At 34.8% G+C, this 16,663-nt stretch overlaps 1 protein-coding gene across 1 annotated transcript in view; it reads right to left on the minus strand.

Moving 5' to 3' along the window:
• ASCC3 (activating signal cointegrator 1 complex subunit 3) overlaps positions 1-16,663 on the minus strand; it is a 251,047-nt gene that overhangs the window by 174,181 nt on the left and 60,203 nt on the right. The window contains exons 9-10 of the mRNA XM_054279359.1: positions 11,926-12,126; positions 11,326-11,466 (exon numbers count right to left, since the gene is read on the minus strand). Coding sequence (XP_054135334.1) covers positions 11,326-11,466; positions 11,926-12,126 — 342 coding nt within the window. The remainder of the gene's footprint in view (positions 1-11,325; positions 11,467-11,925; positions 12,127-16,663) is intronic.

Here is a 16,663-nt window from a genome sequence, read left to right on the forward strand (position 1 = left end):
TATAATTTCAAAATTTTTTAGCTAGTACTGCTTATAAAAATATTTTGAATTATGTATTTGCACTTAATTTCATAACAATAATAAGTAGAAAAATTTATTCAAGATATTAAATGAAAAACTATTAAATCAGAACTTCCCATTTTCAATAACTAACTTATCTTGAGTGTCTGATATCTCCGCTTGAAAAATTAAGAAATCTACTTGATTCACCTGTAGGTGACACTCTTGGTCTTAGCCATAGAACCAAAGAGCAACAGCATTCCTGCAGTCTGGAACAATGGCGTTTCCAAAGCATAAATCTTTTTTTTTGTTTGTTTTTTATATTTTTATGCTAGTCCTTTTCAGTTCCATTGTGTCTTGGTTTAATCCCAGCCAGCAACTGAGCTCCACACAGCCACTTGTGCAGTCCCCTCTGGTGGGATTGGGTAAAAGTGAGGCCTGAGATACAGGGTAGAGACAGGTAAAGGTGCACACGAGGCATTCAAAGCAGAACAAGGAATTCATTCACCACTTCCCATCGGCAGCAGGTGATCAGGGGACCCCAAGGTGTAACAGTGACTTGGGGATACAAACGGTCCCTTTGAATGCCCCCCCCTTCCTTCCTCCAGCTCTGTGGAGGAAGCCCTGTGGTATGGGATATTGGGATATCCCTGTGGTCAGCTGGGATCAGCTGTCCCAGCTGTGTCCCCCTCTCAATTCCCTGTGCACCCCCAGTACCCTTCCTGGTGGGGTGAGGAAAAAGGCAGAAAAGGCCTTGACTCTCTCAAAGTGCTGCTCAGCAATAACAAAAACCCTGTGTCATTGACACTGCATCCAGCAAAAAAGCAAACCACAGTCCACACTATCTGTTATGAAGAAAATTAACTCTATCCCAGCCAAACCAGCACAAATTTTAATATCAAACCGCTTCAGAGACAGTGATTTATGAAAGCGCATAAAGTACAGATATATTAAAACTGAATATGCTTTGATAAAGCCTAAAGTAATGAAAAAATGTGCCCACTGCAGAGGAAAAGGAAAAAACCAAAAGTATATACTTGTAGCAAGGGCTCTTCATCCAAATCGAGTATTTGTATTTGTACATTTAAGTGCTGAAGTACAATGCCAAATAGTTTATTACTTATAGAGGAAAAAAAAAGAAAAACACTCAAAAATTCTGGTTTTAAAGCAGTTTAAAAAAACTTCTAGTAGCCAAGTCAGGCATGAATATAATTATTTCCAATTAAAGGGAACACACTACCAAGAATGCAATTACAAAGCAACTCCACCTTATATCCTTTAGCTACAGAATACATAAACCAATTTTTTTCCTGTTGTTCAAAATGTCTGTAATTTTATCTGGCCTTGTTTCAACTAGGTTTTTACTGCTAAACCAAAAATTAACTCCCACCTTTCCGCCCAGTCAAAAGAGATTTTAGCCAAGTGAGTCATAGCAAAGAATGCCAGTCAATTACACACTTTATCATTGTATGTGACATTTGATTGTTAATCACAAAGTAGGTTAGTCAAACCATGCACTAAAATTCTACAGATTATGCAATTACAACAAGCAAATAGGCATGTTAGCAAAATAAACAACTGTGTCTGTCTATTTCAAAAGTAAATTATTTCAAATAAAATGTAAATGCATGTGTGAAGAGCAGTGATTCTAATTTCTGAAGCATGGGAAGACTGATTTTAGTAAAATCTGTCATAAATGAAGAAACTAATTTAGGTCACAGACAGAACCTTCAGTTCCTTATAAAGGACTACTATTTTTTATTCAAACTGCTACTGTTTGATGATGTATAAGTACTTTGCCCCACTGGCAAAATCTCAGCTGTCATAGGCACATATATTAATGGAAGGGTCATAAATCAGAAGGACTTCCAACAATTTCACTAGAATACTGGAAGACTGATGCCAAAAAAAAAAGGAAGTACAGTGCTGAAAGCATAGACTGATAACATCAGCCTGAGAAAGCAATGTAGCTGTTCCAGCAACAAAACAACAGAAACAATGCAGACAACATTTCAACCAAACAACAAGCTTACTAACTGAACCCACTGGAAAAATATCCAGCAATTTCTTATACAAACTTCATTTCTTATTCAAACTTCATTTATTTCCTAATAGGTTTCATCAGCAGAGACAATCAAGAATCCTACACTGATGTCACAGAGTTTACTGCCTTTATTTTTGAGGATTAAAGGGTGAGTTCAGTCACCCTTTAGAATTAATATCAGAGGCCCGAAGTTACCTCTCTGCTGTTTAACATGAAAATTTTTCACCTGCTTTACTATTTACCCAAGTTGGTGTAAGGAAGTAAGAAAACTGGGAAAACCATAGACTTCATAAAAATGGCACCTACAGAAAATTTCCTTCCTTGTTTTTAAAGGTCAGGAAATAACACTACAGTGCTAAAAACCTGGAAACTCATTTGTGAGCTGAGGTAGATGGGCATATCAGCATTACAGTAATGAGCCCAACCTGCAAGGAAGTGGGCTTCAAATACAAGGATTTGCCTCAGCTGCAAGTAAGTAAGTGCAGATTCATCTAATCCAGGTTATGTCTTCATTTCCTTTTTGTTATTTCCTATTTTGGATCTCTGAAGAGAGTAACCTTAACTTTTCTTCCTTCTGCTTATCCATTGAAATACTTTTAGGATTCTATTTTCTCCCTCCAAAATCTGAAGAGAATTAATTCAGCCCAGCTGAGGACTTGAGTGTTGCTGGTCACAAACCTGAGTGTGACTGCTATCAACTGGGAGTGCACACTGCTTACTGGTGCAGAGACTGCCACAGTCAGAACTTTAAAACACCCCACAGCATTTTAAATCTTGCAGATGTACAAAGACACATCTCTTCTGATAATATTTTAATAATCTTGCTTTCAGAACTAATCACTAATTCAGAATTACAATTAACATTTAGAGAAAAAAATTTAAAAGTGAGACAGAAAAAAAATGTAACAGTCTGTGGCATGTCATCAAGCCTCCTTGCCTCAAAGAGATCCTGGATAGTAGGTTTTTTTAAACACACTTTTGCCTGAAGATAGAATGATCAATGAATCAGGTAGCAAAATTTTATTTTGCACACTATGAGAACTTCTAAAACAACGGAAATACATATGGAAACAACAGTGTGAAGTGGAGATGACTTTGGGACACAGAAATCCTACACTATAAAAAAGATTTTGATCCTTCTTGACTCAGACATCCACTTTAGCACGGACTTCTGTTCTAAGTATTTCAGTTTTTTTTTTCATTTGAAACCTCACTTAGAGAAAGAAAGACTTATTTTAGATTGTGCATATCTTTGAAAATCCAGAAGAAAGAAAGTTTTCTTTCAGCAAGGTTGTACTAAGGAATATTCAGGAAGTTGAATTGCTCAAAATAGAGACTTTCTTTCTTTCTTTTAAATTAGATTTTGATATCTTCCTGTCCCAGTCCAAATTTTGATCAAAAGAGGATATTCTGCTATTGAAACCAGGGGTGTGCTTAGAATCCAGCACTACTTTACATTCTAGGCATACTGGAAGAGAGATTATTAACCAGGTTAAACTCTGGTTTTGAAATGAACAACTTGAAAAGCAGAAGGTTTTTCAGTCTGTGAGCTTTCTAATCACTGGATCACTTCTGAAGGCCACTTCATGAAAGTTTAACTCCTCAGACCAAAAGAAATTTCTAGATTTTATTCATCTAACACATCCAAAGCATAATTTTGTTTCTGGAAGGAAATAGACTGGCATCTAAAGTCAAGAGTAATACAGGTGTTTGCAACAGCTCCAAGTAAAAAGCCAATGGCATGCAATAGGAGATGAAGGCCATTTGGAGAAGACTAACATCAGAGTAAGTGCTTACAGGGATGGGCAAAATATACAGAATAAGCAAAAAGGAGATTAGATAGGGACAAAGCACCAAGAGACAAGAAAATGAAATAGCACTATCTTCCTTCAAAGACACTTTAGACTGTACATTCTACACCATTTTTCAGTGAAGTTCTTAATATAATTTTCACAAAATGCTGTGGTAAAACAAATGGGATAGCAACTGACAAATCAACCTTTAAAAAAAATGTGTTCTACAGTTGATTTCTGTTAAAATGCAGTACAATACAATATCCTGTGAATTATTATTATGGGAGAAGAGCTGTCAATATTCTGAATTAAAAGCATTCATAATTCTTGCTCATAAACTGAAACATTTTTGAATGAGTGTGATATGCATGTCAAGATAACATCATCTTTATTACTGTAAAGAATCATTATCTCATGTACTTACTATAGGAATAAGAAAAGTCACAGTTTATGCATATTCAGCCTCTAACAGTGGGCTTTGTATATCTGTGAAGTGTGAAGCACATACCTTGCAGAATATCACAGAATATAATGCTCTAAAATTTAATAAAATGTACACAGGAAAAGTAGCAGGAATCAACTTCACTATTTGCTTTTACTTAGAAGCATCTCTATACCCTATTAAAGTGCAGGAAATGAGAAACAGTATATGAGAAAAATAAAGCTGCAGATGAAACATCAGGCACCTCAGCTTTATAGCCCTCTTTTGCTTCAAATAGTTTTGGACTTGATTAGTTTTATATTGCAGTTAAGAACTTGAGAAAAAAGCATTATTCCATTTTATTAGTATCAGATTCCAATAGGGAATAAAGCCTTCATGACTTAATATCAGAGTCTATTGGCTGACAGAATCTATCAGAGTGACCATCCATATCACTCAGAGGTCCTGATGCCATTTGTTGTTCTCAGAACTACTTGCCCTATTCAGCTCTGATGCTTTTGTGGTCTCTGCTTCACTTCTCACTTCTGCCTTGCCATCCAAAGTACGATTAATCAGCTAATCTTTGAGATGTCAAAATACACTTGGTCCTTCAGGCTATTTCCCCTCTTCAAGAAAAGCATTATTTTCAGTAATCAGACAAATGTATTTGCCAATGCAAATGCAGCTTACACAAATTCTCTTTTCATTTACAACACTACTGTTTACAATGACACCACCAATGCTGTTGTATTACTTGCGCTCTTCAATAAGAATTGCCCTTTTGCTCTAAATTACTCTTATTTCAAGTATAAACATCTGGGTAAAGTTAAATAGAAAAATAACCAGCTAATCACATTTGCAATAAACTAAACAAAATGCACTTGGATTTTAAATACCAAAATTAAATCACCAGTGAAAGCAGAAAATTTATTTAAAAAAACTCCCAAACTATAACTAACTGAGCTAGAAGTAACTGTGGCAGGTTAACCACTGCAGCTGGCAGATGCCCACCCAAGCACTCACTTCCCCTCCTTTCCTGGACAGGGGGAGAAAGTAAGATAGAAAAGTGTATGGGTCAAGATAAAAGACTGGGAGGTCATGTACCAATTACTGTCATGGGCAAAACAGACTTGGAAAAAATTATTGCAAACTAAAAATAGAGTACAATAGTGAGGAAATAAAGACAAAACCTAAAACCCTCTTCCTGCTGGTCCCCCTTCTCCCCAGGCTCAACTTCACTGCTTTGTTCCAAAGTTCTCTACAACTCAGGGATGGGGGTTATAGTCAGTCCATAACTTCATCTCACACATTCCTTCCCCACACTTTTCCCCACTCTGCTGAGTATCCCTACCACAGGATACAGGAACAGGCTCCTTTCCATGGGCACAATTCCTGCCAGGAGCTGTTCCTGCACCAGCTCTCCATGGGCCACCTTTTCCTTTACTGCACCATGGACCTGCTGCAGTGTGGGGTCCTCCAAGAGCTGCAGGGTGGACCTGGATCAGCTCCACCACGGCCTTCAAAGGGCTGTGAGGGCATCCCTGCCACTGGGCCTGGAGCATCTCCTCCCCTCCTTCTGCTCCAACCCAGGTGCCTGGAAATCATTCACAGTTTTGAACTGCTCAACATGTTTGCAAATTAAAGTGGTATCTTTTCTAAACCTATGGTTTAGATACTTTCTTAGCAAAATGTGAAGATAGCTCTCATATAAACTGTGAGCAATGTTAAGAATCAGCTCTAAAAGCAACGTGACTTACATTTATACAGGTTGATGGGAAGAGAACAAATATGACAGCCAGCTGCCCATTTTCTAAATGATGGTACAAGTCATATTTAGCAGGACTTTCTTCACTACCCAGAAATGACAGCAAAAATGTAAACTTTGAATTCAAATTCTTGGAATTTTTTAGAGATCCTAAAGAATTAAGGAGTTTTTTTTTGTTTGTTTGTTTGCTCTTATGTGTTTGGCGTTTTTTTAGTTGTTTTTTTTTTTTTTAATGGGTGAATGCTCCTATAGTTTTCCCATTTTGTGCCTTCATTAAGAAAGAATGTTTTAGAAGCACATTAGGTTGAAAGCAGACTAAGGTGATATAGAGCTTCTGAATTGCTTCTGACACCCCCTTCTTTAATCAGACATGAAATTAATGTTTATCAAATCTGTGACAGAAAAAGACAGAGGTGTGTGGAGTCCAGCAGAAGCCCATCAGTCTTAGAGATGTCTGTTTCTGTGATGTCCTTCAGGCCCATGTTGACAGACACAACCTTGCAGTTCAGTAAATTATAAACAACTCTTTCTGTGGACCTCTAAGTACCTGAGTACTATTTAAACATTACAGAAAATCCAAAACATGTTTTAAATGAATGACCTTGCTTTTTGTATAACTAATTTTTTGATCAAGAAGTACCATAACAAAAATAGAAATGCTTTTGTTTAAAAAAAAATGATATCCCTATAGAATTAAAAAAAATATTCCATAGTTCAGAAGTGGCAGAATCAGGATTATTCACACAATTACAGTTTGATTCATTTTCTCATAATATTTATTTAAAAGACAGTAAATTTCTTTTTCCTGCTGTCTGAATCCCTTTGACTCCAACAATATGAGAATGAAGGAACAGAGATATGTAGAGGTTTATAGGCTGAGGAAATTAGCCCGCTTTCAAAATTTGACCAGATTTGTTTCCAACTACTACATAATTTTAGCAACACAGGAAGCACTTATGATCTGGCCTTAACACTAACACGTATCTGTAACAAGTAAGGCTCATGACAGTCAGGCACTTCTCAAAACAAAAGAAGAGATCTAAGACCAATAAAAGTAATTTTGATTGTAACTGCAGGCCTGAGGCACAAAATAAAGCAAAAACATTATAGAAAACTTGTTCCAACTTCAAAATGTCAGTCTCACTTACATGTACTTATTTGAATGCAAATGCAGACTGTTGACAATGATTATACCAAAATGCATCTAATACAAAACTGCTGAGGTACCAGTTGAAAGGTGAGAAACATTCACACTAACTAAAGATGCAATAAAACATCAAAATAATTTTCTTTAAAAAGAAAATAAAATATATTTAACAGTGTAATTTTCAAAAACTATATTTAAAGTTTATAAAGGTGGAAGAAACTTTAAAAAGCTTTTACTATGTTATGCTAAGGATCTTAACTTTGTTTTATGCTATGTTCAAATAAAACATTAAAAAGAAATTATCTTCTACATTTTTCGATGCCCACTAACTTTGTATTAAGGCCAGAAGGCATTTCTGCACTCTGTACCACTGTTTTGCACAAGCTAAGGAATGATGCCACTCATCCATCAGCTCACAATACACTGTGCCCAAGGCAAGGCACTGCTTTCAGACCTGGTGATTACCTTATAAATCTATACTGCTCCAATTCCAGATGTATTCTCCAAACTTTCAAAAGATAACTACAACTACATTGTATTTGTTGCAAATGCAAGGTCAAACCATTCTATGTTTCTATGAATGGCAATTGTCTCAGAATTTTAACACACATCCCACATTAAACTTGTAACTGTGGCTTTCAAGGCATAAGATGTGGGGAGCAGGTTGGAAAACTGACTGAAGAGTCAATAAAACTATTTCCTTTTTCTTTTTAAATCAATTTCATTATTGGTTAAGTCAGAAATAACTTATTTTAAAAGCTTATGAAGTGTGTTGGAAATATAGTAACGTTAATAAATATTCAATAATAGTATTATAAAATCATATATTGTATAATACCATATAAGTATGGAGCAGCAAGAAACATGGCTGCCTTCTGGATGGGTATAAATGACAGCATGGAAAGCATAGAGAGAGTTATTGCTGGAAAAATGTGCTATAGACCTTTTTAATTGGAAGTTTCCAAAAATATTTAAAAGATTTTATTCTACCACAAAGGGAATGAAAATTTAAATTCCTTGTTACTTTTTATTTTTTGCTAGCATTTATATCCTTTAAAAATATTTGTAGAAAAAAATAATGGTGGTACCTCCCACTGTACATTAAGGATGCATTTCTGAGAAGGGAGACAGTTATCAATTTGTCAGATAAAGCAATTTTTCCTCATGAGGATAAGCAGTAGAGCTACATGTAATAACTTACAAAAGATATATCTTTAAATATACACAGGCAAAGTATGAAGGATGAAGCAAGCAGGATGGAAAGGAAGCAGAAAATGATCAGGATTGTCACTTAAGCACTACTTCTAACTAATACCTGACAATCACCTTATTTTTACATCTTTCATCGTGACTGATTTGATTCACCTGAGGACAAAAATAAAGGTAGTGAAAGTGCAACTGCTCAGAAAACAGGCAGAAGACAACTGTCACAGGAGATATTTATCAGGCCTTCAGTTGCCTAGAAGTACCAGCTGAGATCTTGTGAAAATGTTATCCAGCCTTAAATACCAGCATCTACTTCAGCTGATGATCCTGCTCTCTGCCTTTTACTGCCTCATATGTATGCACATATATGATACATACATAAATTGTGTGTGTGCATCTACCTGCTGTAGCATTAATTCTTACAGGAAAATCTGCTTTTCTGTTAAACAAAGGTACTTCATTACTTACACTACTAAAGGCTAGAAAATAGAGCAATGACTGGCAAAGCAAATCTGAAACTATAAAGAAAGCAGCAACACCTATCAGAGTATTCCTCTCTGAGAAATGTGTGCATTAGAGAGGCTGACAAGTAAAATGAAATTTTGAAGCAAGAATCAATTTAATACAGGGTAAAAAATGGTGAAAGAAACCTGCTTGGATGAAGTGGTTTAAAGTGCCTAGTGGAGCACAGAAAGCTCATGAGTTTTGATAGAAAACAGTATATGTGCAGAACAATAAGCAAGAGCCAGCACAAGCAATGCCCTTTCCTCAGTTTCTAACATGCCACATATTTGCTTTGTTCTGCAGCAATGAAACATTGCACACTGCTGGGCTCCAGAATCTTAAAGAACAGTAGCAGCAATTACACTGGAAACTCTTGGATTGGTATCATCTCTCATCCTCACCTTCCACATTTCTGATTAATCATAAAACTGACTAGATACGACAAACAAGAGAAAACATAAAATTGTTATTTCACTGTCCCAGAATTTTAGCCTTTATATTTTTTTCCTTTTAACCTTCCCAATGTTTTGAAGACCAAAGACATCTGAGTTTTAGGTCACAAATACAATGGCTTCCAAATTTTTCCTTTTCTGGACACCATTTTTCTTTCATCTCCACTCATCCCAAAGGTTTCTAAACTACAAATATACTTCAGATTAGTGTTTCTATACTATGACATACATAGGAAACTGTAGAAATCCCTTGAAGGTAAGTTTCAGGCAAAAAAAGCTAATTTCAAAGCAATGAAATGAGTCCATGGCAGGGAAAAAATATTTTACCCACATCCTCCCTTTTCTATTTCTCCTTGATTTTTTTAAATAAATCTACTTTAGCCTCTTCTCCACAACAAAACTCAGAATTATGCTTAATATTAGTAGTGGCATGCTGGATGAAATAAAAGAGCATGATGAACCAGATAGTCCTCCTACACTCAAGTTAGTAAGTTTCTCTAAGTTAATACTCTTGTATATATGAATAAGTTCTCATCACAAGAATAATAAATTTCAGCTTTGTAAACTATTTCCCATACACATTTTTTAATAAATCCTGAAATATTTTTTGTTTCTTTTGTCCCCTTACTTTTTTTGCTGGATATAAGCAGAGTACTAATAATGAGATGAGATGAGATTGTAGGAATTATATTGCTATCTAGAAGAGGAAGCATAAATAGCACTTTTCCATTCTACATTCATTCTGTTCATCCAGCTTTGTCCTTACATTCAGAGCAGGCTTTTCTACTGTCACTTTCAGTTTCAGCAGTGATTACACATTATCTCTCTCTCTATTAAAACCATGATCTACTTGATTATGTGCCCTAGCTGAAAAGTACTGTGAAAACAGGAAGCAATTTAATAATTTCAATTACTAAAAGTTCCTACCAAACTTTTCTAATTTTGTAAACTCGGATTTTAGGTAGATGGTGTTGCAAAGTCACTCTGATAAAGTACCAGAGATTTTACTGTCACTCATTGATACTGGTTTGCTATTTATTGGTTACCACATTATTGTGACTGTATGCACCAAGATGTGTGCATGTACATCTCCTAATTGCTATTCACAGCCTCATACTGGATAACCACTGCAGTGGTCCTCATAATCATTGATTACATACTTACACATATTCTTGTCATGTGAAGGGTTTTTCTCTCCACTCACCATAAAATTGTTAAATATCTCAAAGCTGAGACTGCTAAAATATCACTCATCTGGATCAACAATTACTATACTTATAAATGTTCATATTGATAATACAACCAGTTCTTTTTTCTGTTTTTTGGACCAGGCAGAATGAGAAAAGGTAATCACATGGAACCATATGCAGTAACAGGTATACAAGTATCGTAAGATTTTAGAAAAATGATATTTCACTGACACAAACAGCATGAAATAAATATGCCAAAAAGTGTCTGCTAAAACAAAATCATCTCCATTTATACAATCCTATTTAAAAGGCCAAAAACCCACAAATTTTATTCATTTCTATGAATGTTCAAATTTTTAGCCTAGTAATATCTTTACTTTTTAAGGACAAATGAGGAACAGTAAGGTCAACCATTAGCAGGAACCTACAGTTTTTGTTTGTTGCTGTTTTTTTTGTTTGGTTGGTTTTCTTCGGTTGTTTTTTTAAAGGAAAAAGAAGGTAAGTGTTATTTTAATATATTAGCAACAATGTTGTTGTTCTGGATTTATTTGGAACTTAAAATAACATTCTGGATTTATTTGGAACTTATAATTCGCAGACCAAACTTTAAACTTCATAAAGATGGTTTTTATTGAAGAATTCTGAACTTATATCAGTGTACATAATCACTGTAATTACAGGATTAGTAATAATGCTTCAGCTGATTAACCAATACTGCTACAAGGAGTTTGAAGAGCAGTGTACCTATGAAAAGGTACAAATACACACACACAGAGAACAGTATTTGGAAGGAGTAAGCATACCTGTGTTCGCAGAATTTCGCCTTTTGACAGCTGCATATCACCAGTCAGCTCTTTCACAGTAATGCCAAGTGGCTCCAGACGCTTGCTGAAGTAATTTGTCATTTCGGCTGCCAAAGCCTTCATAGGAGCAACATACACAATCTGCACCAAAAAAACACTCATTTGATAAATGAGCAAACCCCACAATGTCGTTTGTTTCATGGCAACCATTACAAATCACAATTTATTGTGAAATATGATGCCAGGCACTTACAGTGAAAAATCTTAATAGTGATATATGAAAAGTAGTTATCTTTGTTGGATAACTGTGCAGCTGTTTAAAGGACAATGGATTTTGTTTATACAGCCTCATCGCTTTGAAAATTGGTTCTGCATGAAAGCTAAATGCATTTTCATAGCTTTTTATTCACATTATAAGATTTTTAGAACACAAATAAGAATAGCTTTAATAACAATGAAGTAAATCAAAACTAGCCTTATCTTTAACTTGGAAAAGTCTAATATCCTTGAGAACTTCCTGGTTTCATATTCCATGTACAGCATATAATAGATTTTACCTTACAAGTTTAAAAGCTGTTATTTGCTTCATTAAACTTCTACCTTAAACTCATCCTTTTTGATAACACCATGCTGGACATGCTGGCGAATTTCATGCAGGATTGTCAGCATGGCAATGTTAGTCTTCCCAGCTCCAGTGGGGGCACAGATCAGCATGTTCTCGTTTGTGTTGTAGGCAGTCTCAAAAACTATTGACTGGATTCTGTTCAGCCTTTTCATGCCTTTAAAAGCAAGTTGTCCAATCTGTTGAAACAAAAACCACACATATCTTGTCACAGATGTTTGTACATGTGTTTGTGTAGCTATGCATATTAAAAGAACACATGGAAACATACCTACGGATACCTGTTGTAATATATTTATTATTCCAGGCTGTTTTTTGTTTATTCTGAGGGTATCACTTCTACTCAACCCTCAAACAGGGAATCAATAAAGAAAACAAATCATAGCAGGATAACATCTGCTAAAATTAATCAAAATCTTTAGCCTCACACTATTTCACCACCTAATTTTTTTACTGAAGAGTGGCACCAAAACTAATACTAAAACAGGGAACTTTTAGTAACTAAACATCAGTAAAACAACATTAACAGGAAAAGACCAATATACACCTCAAAATCTAAGATGAAAAACTACTGGAAGAGGAGGCAGCAAAACAACAGAACTCAATAAAGTTCAATTTTGCAAACACAGGCACACAAATTCAGTAAAAGCTTTCTCTTGCATCTCAAAAGATCTCCATCTTGCAATTGTCCCTGTTCAGACCTTTCTCCAACAATATTCACAACAAGCTGCAGTACCAAAAGGAACATAAAATTTGTATGTGTAGTCCAAAAAAAACCTTAGAGAATGTTTTGAAAAACTAAATTTTATACTTGATACAGGAAATTATGCTTATAAGAATTTAATGCATGTTTAAATCTTATAAAGTACAAATCATCAGTTACAGTAATACTTTGGTCCCATTGGTCTCTCTGAAAAATTACATTTTTACTAGGAAAGAACCACTGTACAGAGACAGTGGCAATTCTTGCATTTGAAGATTATAAAACCTTCGCAAATGAGGAACAGCCCTTAAAATATGAAATTAATTTTCCAATAAACTTACTTTTTCTTAGTTACTTTTCACAGATGTTTAAAATAGACTGCAGAGTACATAATTATTTTCTTTCTACAGATTTAATTACCTGCACTGCTTCTATTACAAAGAATGAAAAGTATCTTACTGATATATTTGAAGATTCTAATTTTTGCTTTACTTGTAGGAACAGAAGTACAGTAAAGAATAGACCTCAAAGAATCTTCTGAAGTTCTTTTCCATTATTCTAGGTGCTTGAATTAATGTACAGTGGTTTTCTATGGTAAAAGCCTCTCCAATACAAAATATTCTTCCCAATTCATTCCAATACTAACCAATTATTTGAGCAGGGCTTCCCCAAGTAATGCAAGCTTAGGAATGAGGGCCTCAACAGCTATTTACATCAAATACTTCACTTAATTTTGCAACATACAAAATTAGGTCTATCATTATGGTGCAGCTTCCTTCTTCTAGCCTCATGTGAGGGCCCATGATACAAATTACAAATTTAGATTAATAGACCATTTTCACAAAAAATGAAAATGCTCTACTTTTAAATCTATAGGAATGATGTACTTAATGACTAAACAACTGTAGTTTTATTTTAGATGGCTTTGAACATGAATGAACAACATTCACTGATATAGAAGTCAATGCAAATGCTATGCAATCAACACACTTATTTTTTGAAAAATGTCCTTTTCAATTTAACAATGCCTTTGTCTTAGAGCTTTTGGCTTGACAACTTCCTATGCCCCACTGAAAGAGCAAGTACCATTGAAATCATGACGTTCATTTCTATTTGTTGGATTTAAAAAAATCTCAAATATATCCAAACATCTATTTTAAACCATTGTCTTTGGTGAAGAAAAATAAAGAATCTAACACAACTAATTTGAGAACTTTTCATCAAGTTTCTTCAGATTTTTAGTGGCTGAATTTCAAGATCACAACAATTTTCACTGTTACTGTTTTTGCACTGTTTGCTCTGCTTGCAACACCACAGGAAGAAAGCTTATTTCTTTGGCACCAAGTTTCATATACATAATGTGTACTTTGTATGTCATCTTCAAAATTCATTTCATCTTCCTGAATGACACTCAAAATATTAAAGGTTTCTGGGAGACCTGTTGAATATCTCAGTGCTGTCAGGGTTTAATCAGCTACTTGTATAGCCTCCTTAGTCATTTTAGGTTTATAACTTGCCTGTTACTTCATTTTGAGATTTCTTGACAGGTATTTGTAATTGGTTGTGTTTTTCCTGTGCCCTCCCATTCCATCGAGTTGCTTTTAGAAGCTATTGTAAACACTGCATAAAGTTCACACTGATGAAACCATTTAGAGTGTTTATAACAAAGGATCTACAGAGAGAAACTCACAAATACAACTGGTAATTACAGAATTGAACTAATAAAATACTACATCACACAATATTACATTATTTAAAGAAGCAGTTTTTAAAAAAAGCAGAAACATTGCTGTCTAAATGAAGCCCAGCCTAAGTATCTTTAGAAATGGATGACAGGAATTTTTCACAGTCACCCAGCTGAATTTCTGTGGCTTTACACATACAGATCACCTTACAGCAGTGTGATTGTTGATACCCTTAAATATATCTTAAGTTTTTTTAAACTACTGCCCATAAAAATATGCTGTTCCAGCTTCTCTTAAACTTTAAGTGCGCAGCATAAAACATCTTTTTCCTTTCCTCTACATTTGGCAGAAATTACATATACTATATCCCTAGGACATGCAATTGTAAGCAAAAATAAAAACATATTTAGAAAAATAAAAATAATTTCCTGCCTCTCTTCCTGTTGGAAAATTTTAACACCATGGATTAAGACTGTCTTGGTAAGCAGCAATAAAAAACCAGATGTTCCAGGAAAAAATAGAGGAAGCTGCATAGCAAGTTAGAAAAATTAACTTCAGCTTGTTTTCTAGAAAGGTGCTAAGCCTATTGAAACACGGATACTAATAGCAGAATAAAGATTAACCAAAAAAAAAACCAAAACCAAAACCAAACAAAAACAACACACACACAAACACACACAAAACCCCCAAAAAAACAACCCAAAATCAAAAAAAAAGCCTGGTTAAGAAATAGAAGTACTTTTTTAAAATAATGGTGTTCTGAACTAGAACCTAATTTTTTATTCAACACACCAATTAATTTTCAAGCCAACACTCACAAATCAATATACAACATTTAGAATCACAAAACAGTCAATGAATGATCTTTGAAAGTTCACTCTGCAGGAATATACTAAGGATTAAAAAAGCTACAAGAGAAAGTACCTCCAGAGGAAAAAATATCTTAAGACATCTTCAAACTAATTCCCCATTACCTTAAAAAATATTGTCTTTCCTCTAATTTCCATTTTATTCCATGCAGTAAGTACAAATGCATAATTTGAAACCAGTAGTTTTGCCCTTATAAAATAGTAAGGCAGCATACAGAAATGTAACAGTATGCATGGAAGTCCACACTTTGACAAAGGTACTAGAAGATTTGCTTTTTTAAATTGTCATTTGCACATACTACATATTTTTAAAATGGAAAACAATTTTTTCCCCTCTGGCACATAAACATCAGCCATGGTTTCTACAGACCAACTCCTTTTCAGATATCCAGTGAAACCTCTTCTTGCTTAAAGGACTGGTAGCCACTGGATGGCAGAAAGTGATTTTTACCGAAAATGAATGAGATGCAACATTTTTAGCCTTGCACAGCTGATTTATCCCTAGAATTCAACACAAACCATAGGAAGTTTGAGTAGAATACAATCTGAATGTTACTCTCAACTAACAGGATTTCAAGCCTGAGATGATGCCATTTTTACACAAGTATGAATCAATATGAAAAGCCACCGAGAAGCAACGCTTTCCACAAACCAGATGATACTCAAAGCAGCTGTGACGTGAATGAATAAATCCTCTGATTTTACTTCAGTAAGCTTTCCAATCCTTTCCCACTGAATTTATTGTTACAACTAATGCATTTATGAATAAATAAGATTACACTTAATCAAGATATTCTAAACCAGAAATTTCATCAGAAAGATATTTGTGTGTTGGTGTTCTGACAGCAATTTAAAAATAGGACAAATTTGTTTAAGTCATTAAAGTAATATTCATGAACTAATCCATACAGTTCAGTCTGCAGGCAGGCTTCAGCTCAGAAACACAACTGCTTTAGCAACTCAGTAGTGGCAGCATCTGCTCTGAATAGCACAGACCATCAGCACTTAAGATAGAGTTTTAGTCATGCAATTCATCACCAAGACCTTGTAGAAATGCTCTGTAATGATGACTTCTTCTGTCATATTATAACAAAGTAATAAGATTACAACCCATTTATCTTAGAGATAATCCATTGCACCCATAAGCCAAGGCTGAGCTTTCAGTATTTTCCCTACTCATTGGCTTAATTTTAATGTAGAACTATTTTATGCAAAGTACCTTAAGTATCTCAGGTGAAACAAATCCCATTTTGCAGTCAGCTGTTCTACTACACTTTCAGTTATAAAGCTAATTGGTCTAACTGGTAATAGTATGACTAATCCATGCTTTTTCACATAAAACCCATGAAATTCAGGATGTGAAGCTCTGATGTTCCTTGTTCTGACACAAAAATAATCTCTAGGTCATCCTTCCCCTCCACTGTCCCCTAAAATGTTGTTAGTTAAAACACATATCTAT

The sequence above is a fragment of the Melozone crissalis genome, unplaced genomic scaffold (assembly GCF_028551555.1).
Source record: "Melozone crissalis strain CALT ecotype California unplaced genomic scaffold, PUWL_Pcris_2 ptg000027l_1, whole genome shotgun sequence".
Classification (NCBI taxonomy): Eukaryota; Metazoa; Chordata; class Aves; order Passeriformes; family Passerellidae; genus Melozone; species Melozone crissalis.